General features: G+C 43.7%; 1 protein-coding gene across 5 annotated transcripts in view; it reads right to left on the reverse strand.

Annotated features, from left to right (window-relative positions):
• UBR3 (ubiquitin protein ligase E3 component n-recognin 3) overlaps positions 1–8,645 on the reverse strand; it is a 108,159-nt gene extending 99,514 nt beyond the window's left edge. For all 5 annotated transcript variants that reach the window (XM_063116408.1, XM_063116411.1, XM_063116410.1 and 2 more), the window contains exon 1: positions 8,181–8,645. In XM_063116408.1, the coding sequence (XP_062972478.1) occupies positions 8,181–8,626 (446 nt within the window). In that variant the 5' untranslated portion in view covers positions 8,627–8,645. The remainder of the gene's footprint in view (positions 1–8,180) is intronic.
• Between the last annotated feature and the right edge of the window lie 507 nt (positions 8,646–9,152).

Raw genomic sequence — 9,152 nt, forward strand, 5'->3', positions numbered from 1 at the left:
TTAAACATTGCCAGACACCTAATAATATGGAACTGAAAGGTTCTAATTCATCTGTATTCCCCATAGCTGCATATGTAAACATATGCCTACACATTCAAAATGGATTCAACATATTTCACATTTCTTCTCAGCAAACCATAAACGTGATTTTATCTCCCAACTAGCTTTTCCTCCTTATCTAAATATTACAGAAAATTTTATTTATTCATTCATTTATTCCATTTATGAGTTGCCCCACAGCCAAAGTTCTCAGGGCGACATACATAATAAAGATAAACACAATAAAATAATAAAACCAAAAGAAATTGAAAGCAGCATTAACAATATTGTAAAAGCAGAAGATAAATATCAAGGCAGCTAAAAAAAAAAACTAAAAATATGTAAACATGAAGAGGGGCAGCTTTAAAACATATTCAGGATTTGTTCAAAGAAAAGCACCATATAAATATTGCTAATCATCACAATATCATTAGGAGTAAAACAAGTAACAAAGTAAAAACTAAAAAGTCCGAGAGAATAAAAAAGGTCTTCTCTTGGTACCGGAAAATCAACCAAGTCTGTACAAGATGGACCTCTCCAGGGAGGGCATTCCAAAAACTATTGAGAGTGGCAATATTCCTACAGTTCAAAACTTATTTATGCCAATTTATTTATTATTTATTTATTTATTTAGAATATTTAAATACCGCTCCCCATTGAAAAATTTCGGAGCAGTGTAAAAGGTAAAATGAAAATAAAAACAGAATAAAACAGTTAAAACAAAATTTAAAAAGAAGCAAAAACAGAAATCCAAGGCTGCATGTTAAAGAAAGGCTTCTTGGAATAAAGATGTTTTCAGGAGGCGCCGAAAGGAGTACAAGGTTGGCGCTTGCCTGACCTCCAGAGGCAGGGAATTCCACAGGAGGGGCACCACCACGCTGAAGGCTCCTCCCCTGGTGGATTCCAATTGGAGGATGTGGAACCACCAGGAGCAGGCCCTCAGATGACCTCAGTGACCGGGCAGGTTGGTAAGGGAGAAGGCGCTCTCTCAGGTATCCTGGTCCCAAGTTGTTTAGGGCTTTGTACACAAGTACAAGAACCTTAAACCTGGCCCAGTAGCAAATAGGCAGCCAGTGCAGTTCCCTCAGCAGAGGAGTTACATGCTGGAAAGGGGCAGCTCCAGACAACAGCCGAGCTGCAGCATTCTGCACTAGCTCCAGCTTCCGGAGCAGCTTCAAGGGCAGCCCCACATAGAGTGAGTTGCAGTAATCTAATCTTGAGGTTACCAATGCCTGTACCACCATGGTCAAGCTATCCCTGTCCAAGAGGCCGTAGTTGGCAAACCAACTGAAGATGGTAAAAGGCACTCCGAGCCATGGCGGCTACTTGAGCCTCCAACGACAGAAATGGGTCTAAGAGTACCCCCAAACTATGAACCTGTTCTTTCAGAGGCAGTGCAACCCCATCCAGAACAGGCAATGAGCCTGTCTCCCAGACTCGGGAACCACTCACCCACAGGGCTTCCATCTTGCCAGGATTCAGTCTCAGTTTATTGGCCCTCATCCAGCCCATTACTGAGTCTAGGCACTGGTCCAGGACCTGCACAGCCTCACCTGATTCAGTTGTCACAGGGATATAGAGCTGCGTGTCATCAGCGTATTGATGGCATTTAGCTCCAAATCCCCTAATGACTGCTCCCAATGGCTTCATATAGATGTTAAATAACATTGGGAACAAGATGGTGCCCTGCGGCACTCCATAGCTCAATTGCCAAGAGGCCGAGGACTGATCACCCAATGCTACTCTCTGAAAATGACCCCATAGGTAGAACCGGAACCACTGTAAAACAGTGCCTCCGATGCCCATCCCACGGAGTCAATCCAGGAGGATACCATGGTCGATGGTATCAAAAGCCGCTGAGAGATCGAGCAGGATTAACAGGGTTGCATTCCCCCTGTCCCTCTCTCGATAAAGGTCATCCATCAGGGCGACCAAGGCTGATTCAATTTACTGTATGCCAAGAACTATTCTTATCCATTATTTCCCCAAAACAAGTCAAAGCTGTCACAAAGAACTTAACTATCATTAAAGGTGCCTGGGAATGCCTCTTACGTTAAGGTGAGTTGCAAAAAAAAAAGTTTCTGCAATTATATGCCTCAAAATTCTATTGCTTATAAAAATGATACCTGTTGAGCTAATAACATGAAACATGGCATCTACACTTTATCTTATGATGTTATTTGTTGTTGTTTATTCGTTCAGTCGCTTCCGACTCCTCGTGACTTCATGGACCAGCCCACGCCAGAGCTTTCTATCGGCTGTCGCCACCCCAGCTCCCCCAATGTCAAGTCTGTCACCTCCAGAATATCATCCATCCATCTTGCCCTTGGTTGGCCCCTCTTCCTTTTGCCTTCCACTTTCCCTAGCATCAGCCGCTTTACAATTTATTTACAATTGTGCAAAATATCAAACTGATCTGATACAAATTGCCACAGATACAGCAAGTTAAAAGCGTTGGAAATTGACACCTTTGACTTTTTACTCCAAGCTGCAGCTTGTTATATCATAGAATCATAGAATAGTAGAGTTGGAAGGGTCCTATACGGCCATCGAGTCCAAACCCCTGCTCAACGAAGGAATCACGTGTCACGTGCTCTGGATTCACTAGCACTTCTAGTTTTCTGTTTAGTCCAAGAACTGTTTCAAGCAGGCTGAATTGAAAGGACACCAATTGAAAGGCTGAATTGAAAGAACCAAACCTGGGTTTAAAAAAAAAACCTTTGAAGACCCTGTCTGTACAAATGTAGTTTACAGAGATTGGCAGTTTTCCAGAGAGCACTTCTTGGTAAGAATATGCCCCTCATAAAGTTGCCTCCAAATCATCTTCTTGGATTTGAAGATTCCACCCAATTTAAATTCTCATATATTTCTTTCAGATTCCAGGGGATATTACTGATCTATTTTATTCAGACTTGATGAGGAGGTATGCTTTTTATTAGTTAGGTGAAATCTGAGTAGATTAAAAATTACCAATGTTTTCTAATCAATGAAAGACTATGGCAACAACTGCTGGCAAAGTTACGTTGGGCATGCTCAGTTTGCCTCTGAAGTTAAAATGCTGCCAGTAATCCAGTGTTTTGAATTACACTGTTCCTGTCACGATTCTGACAGGGGGAAGGGGAAGCAAGGAACTGTCAGATGAGTGAGGTAATTTTGAAGGCGAAGGGAATCATTTTCACTGATGAAAAGAGGGGGAAAAAGAAATATCTATTCATTTGTACATATCATGACTTGTTTGTATTTTGTTGTTTGTGGTTGTTGTTTTTCAGAACACTGTAATAATACATTTCCTCTTTAAAAAACAGGGAAATGCAATCATTAAAAAAACCGATCACAGGGTATGTCTGTTAAGGCATCAGCCTTAGCTTCCAGCTTTCTGGCTTTTAGGTCTTGGTTCAATGTGAGATAGTTAAGACCAAGACCTAAAAGCCAGAAAGCTGGAAGCTAAGGCTGATGCCTTAACAGACATACCCTGTGATCGGTAATGATGTTGTGCAATGTCACAAATCATACTTACTTACAAGCAACGAACAGCTGAATCTAGCCCTGTACAAACTTTTGAAATGATTGCACTTTTCATGTGGCATGGTGCCTGAATAAGCTATTACATATATTTTCCTTTGCTTTTCTCTTTATACCCACCAAATAATGCAAAATTATCCCATAGGTTTTAGAAAAGCAGGGAACAGAGACCAAAGAAAAACTCTAAACACAAACATTTGTCTTGGCTGACTGATATACTTGCCACAGAACCATCTGTAACGGCTGTTCTAGAGTCAAAAGAACAAGCTGCTGTTGGATCTTGCAGCACTCATCAGAATGCTTTTACTTAGAATGCACTGAAACACCCCAACAATTCCAGTTGTAAATACCGTAACAGAAGTAGAGCTACAGTTTCAGGACAAGTGAAAGAGAAAGTGAGAATCATGGCGATTACGTTGTGTTTTTATAGTGAAAATAGAGGGGTGGTTCTTCCAAAACAAGAGGTGCCACCCAAGTCCAACATAAAATGAAATCAAACAATCTGCTGATAATTTTGTAAGAGAAGTGTGTTGCCTTGACCCTACTAAAACAACAACAGAAGGGCTATTCCTACAGCAACAAAGCATACAAACATAACAAGAAAAGCCACCAGTACTCTCAATGATTTGTTGAGGGAACAGGTGCCCTATGCATTTCTAGGATAATTTTTCAGGGGACAGAGACTATGGACCAGTCGCAGGTCATGGAGACGTGCGCTGTGTGTGAGCCACTTCCACTCTTCGTAAACAACCTCTGATCTGGAGCATTTAGTCATGTGAGCGCCTACTTGCACACTGAAATGGGAGAGTCCAGAAACAGATTTTGCTATTAATCTGCTGTTTGTGTGAATTATGCCTAAGTTATTTCAGATGGTGGTACACAATCCACGAAGCATCCCTATTGATGTGTGTCATATATCCTTCTACAATGTGACACTAGACTTGCCAAAATAGACTGCAACTTTTAGTCCAGAAGTATACATAACACACCTGCGGGTTGCCACCACACTACCACTAAATTAGAAGAATGTTCTCCCCAGTCCATCTCATTGTTAATAGTCAGAGGAAATTATTGCACATAGTAGAGGGGAAAGGTATCTTGCCAAATTCATGTTATATCCATAATGCCAAAAAAGAAAAGGGGAAAAATAAAGAAAAAAGTTCTCATGATCATTTAGCAAACAAATCAAGAAGCCTTGTTTTTGAAAACTATGACAACTAAATTGTGTTCCTTTGCTCATTTCAATTTATAAGGAAGAGCTGCATTTTAATTATAGGTTAGCCTAGTGAGATGAGACAGCATACGTGCATGAAAATAAAAATGACTAAGTTCCACAGCTCGCTCACTCTCCAGCATTCATACTAACAATGGGCAGTGCCCATCACAGTGAGCAGACAATATCTGAGAACTGTTTACATACTGCCATATCTTCAGCGTTCACACATCAATCCATACTAACATGGGGGCAGGGGATAGGATGACTCCAGTTATCACATGCTTTCACTATGACAGCAAATCCTCCCATATTTTGGCAGCACTTGACCATTCTGTCCTGCCAAAAAAAGTACTACTGTGGAGCTGAAATTACGTCCCCACAGCTTTACATCTACCCATTTTGCCAACAACAGGAGGTATCCTTGCCCCCAATGCTTCTACAAAAACTCTGAGCGCATGGTACACTTTCAAAAAGGTAATACTGTACTCTGCATTCTCTCTCTGACATTTGCTGTATGCCTCTCTGGATCCTCTGCTCACAGCCAGCCCACTCTCAAGCCAATCTCCTAGTCCCAACACTACCTTCTTTAACTGCTTTCTCCATTCCTTTACCCAATCTAATTTTCTTTAACCATTCCTTAATAAAGACTCTCTAATCTAACTGACGGGCCCTCTCTCAGGAGCGCTTAAAATGTTACTTTCCCCCCACCCCTATACTCTATATGTTATAATGTTGAAGTGAATTACAAAAGTTTTCTTCCACCTTAATTATTCAGGTTCAGGAGCCAACACACACTTCAAATGTTATGCTATACATATTTTCCTGTTTTCTCCATAGACTGGCATTCACTTACATGCTCTATTGAGGTATTATTTTGCCCAGGGATTCTACTTGGAGTGAAATCAGGATCAGGCCTTCAACTTCTGTACTCTTTCCCACATTCCTCTCACTCTTCCCTCACTACAAGTGGAACAGAACTATGCTCTAAGGAAAGTGGGCTTTCTTCAGCCCTGAGAAATAGGAATAGGCCACTAAACCAGATCCTATGGTATCAGCAGCAGTGTAGCTCCTTACATTCCATTGTAGTAACATAACAGGTCATGCAGAAAAGGGTCACCAAATATTTACTTTGAGGAGATGGGGCATCACTAGCATGGAAGTAAATGTGTTGTCAGCTCCTGCCACGTGTCCTTGGGTTGCTACACTCTTAAGAGCTTCACAAGAAGAAGCCACAATGCAGAGGCTCCCACTGCTCTGAAATAGGAACACACCTCAAGGTGACTCCTCACAGACAGGGTTCTCCCAGTTTACTAGTTACTTTCTACCTGCACTGAGGAGAAAAAGGGAGAGCACACACAAGCCTTCTCACAATCTTGTCCTGGGTCAAATTCTGGACAAAGGAACATCTGACCAGGCTCACAGCATCCTTTGTATTAACACCCACCCCACCAATTCTTTCTACCTGTGTGCATATTCTTTATTCATACATAATGGGTGTGGGGGTGTAAGGCCATGAGAGATAATTGTAAGTTAAAAAAGCACAAAAGGAAACCAAATTCTTTTAATGTACATCAATATATGCAGTGGGCTATATCCAATGCTACACAAATGGACTTCTGTTCATGCAATGGGACTTTCCCTTCCTCCTCCTTGCAGCAATATCACTCTTGTGGCGATTTGATCTGCAAGCCTCATCCCAGCACATACACATTAATACAGCATTGATTATAGGACGGATTAGAACTTAAATAAAAATGATTAAGTACAAGTAATAAAAATAAATAAATCAACAAAGTAGAAGCTGGGACAGTGTAATTGTATTAAATATATGAGGAGTGAAGACACCTTAGATTAGTTACTTATTATCACACTTTCGTTCATAAAGAGAGTGATTGTTCTAAAGTCAGTTAAAGGTGTCTGTAAAAACACAAAACCATGAGTTTGCTGCTATTCTAGTTTAACTAATATAAAGTGTCTGACCATGGGCATACAGTGATCTGTCTTCCCATATGTATATTTCTCTCATAGAGACTAATGATGCAGTCCTATGCATGTTAAAGACAGGAGAAAGTCCTACAATTCCCAGCATGCCCCAGCCAGCATGGCTGCCTAGAAGGATTCTGGGAGTTTTAGGATTCTTTTTCTGTCTAAATGTGCATAGGATTACAACCATAAGCTACAAATCAGGAAGACCCCAGTTGAGATCTTCCTCTGGCATGAATTCTCTAGGTGGCCTTAAGTAATCTACTCTCTCAGCCTCAGTCCCCCTATTTATAATATGGGGGATAATATTGATAGACCTAACAGAGTTGTTGTGAAGATTGTGGCTGGATAACGCATGTGAAGCACTTTGAATATGTGAAAGTGCTATACAATTAAATGTTATTAATACACACCACTTTCTACTCTTTGCCACTGGTTTTCTATTGCCCACAGTGCTTTCACACCCACAGGCACCTGTGCACACCTTCATAACATGAATGAAGGACGCATTTACAAAACTACTAAGAATATTAGTAGTTACCCTTTAACCCAGACATAAAGCACCTCAGGCCCATGAGACCAAATTTGGAGATTTGCAGAGCTCCAGGAATCAGCAAAGGATTCAAATTCCCAATGGTTGAACAACAAAAACCCTTTCCCTCCCATTCCTAAATCAAGCTGCTGACATCAAGAAAGTTTGGGGGAATTCAAAACTAGATGTGTATACAAAATCATTTGTGCTTGAGCTCCTGATTTGGTACTGAAAACAAATTCCTGGGCTGAGTATCTATCTTTATGAGCCACTTTGGCACCTGGCTCAAGTTGGTGGACCCTGGGCTTCCAGCAAAAAACAAATCCCACAAAAATCCTAAAAATCTGTCTACACCTCTTTTGCTATAGCACCATCATGGTGCTTTAGAGAGTACGAGACATGCCCTAAAAGTTCAAGAAGATCACTTCTAAACATACACATATAGGATTGTGCTGCACATCTATAAACGGCCACAAGATTATTTTGTCTGTATTACCGAAGATTAGAGACCATGAATGCAGAACTAGGCCCAGGTAGTTATTCCACGACATATGAACATGATGCCTTAGGTCAGGACATCCTTCTCCAACCTAGTGTCATCCAAATATTTTGGTCTACAATTCCCCCAGAGGGCACCAGGTTTGGGGAGGCTGGCTAGGATTTTTAGCCAGGACCACACTTACCTGTTCTCCCAGATCATAGTCACACACTATTATTTTTACAATTTATTAACATGGAGGCACGCCTAGTCAGCATTGAGAGATAAAGTAAGAGGCAGATCCTCTCGTTCTTTTAAGCAGTTCTCCGCCCAGGGCGATCTACTTCTGCCACCCATCGGGTCGGCTGCCACCGACACTGCCCCACACTCACCCGCACACAGTCACTCACCCGGCCTCCCGCATGACGTTGCCATCGCCGCAGTCACAAGCGCCCCCCGCCTGGCTGCGGAACATGTTGTAGTCGTGTCCGGCGTGCTCGCCTTGGTGAAAGCACTCGGCGCAGAGGCTCATGCAAGGCGAGATGCCGCAAGTCCGGCAGCGGTAGGCCACGAAGTTGGCCGTCCACACCAGGCCGCAGAGTGTGGCCGGGTCGTAGGCCCTCACCGCCTGCACGAAGCCGTCCCAAGGCTCGCCGCCCGCCAGCAGGCAACGGCACCATGCCAGCGCCTCGGACACCGCCTCGCCGCCGCTTGCCGCCGGGCACAACACCCGCTCCAGGAGCGCCTGCAGCTCCCCGGCAGCCTCGCTTTCCTCAGCAGCGCTGAGGGCCGCTTTCAGGCGCGCCGCCGTGGCCCGCTTCTCCTGGGCGCTCGCTCCGGCTCCGGCCCCCGCCATGACGGCAACCTGCGACTCCCTCAGCAACAGCAGCTGCCACGGGCGGCGGAACCCGCCGGCTCTTGCTAGGCTCCCTTCCTCACTTGTTTGCCTGCCCGCTTGCCTACCTCTCGCCTCTCCCTTTCCCCTCCCTTCACCTCCTAGCGGTGCCTCTCGCGATAGCCGGGAAAGCCGGCAGCCTGCCCGTCTCAAGCCGCCTACTCCTCCCAGTCCTCCACCTTCTGCCACAGCGCTGGGCTGGCTCCTGCCGGCTTACTTCTCCCCGCCCTGACATTAACCCGCCCTCGCTCTCTTCTCTTTTCCGTCCCCCCTCCTGGGGTTTTCGTCTCGGAGCAACCTCCCTGGAGTGTGCTAAGACACCACCACTACTACTGTGTGCACCACTACTACACCTACATACACACGAGAGAAGGCAACACGTTCATTATATCTATACAGGGCCCTCAGTCCAGTAGAGAAGTAATAAAATAGGAAATGAAGAGAGTGGAAGTGTAAAATACATCTTGGAAGTTGAGTTGAATACATA

The sequence above is a fragment of the Elgaria multicarinata genome, chromosome 2 (genome assembly GCF_023053635.1).
Source record: "Elgaria multicarinata webbii isolate HBS135686 ecotype San Diego chromosome 2, rElgMul1.1.pri, whole genome shotgun sequence".
Classification (NCBI taxonomy): domain Eukaryota; kingdom Metazoa; phylum Chordata; class Lepidosauria; order Squamata; family Anguidae; genus Elgaria; species Elgaria multicarinata.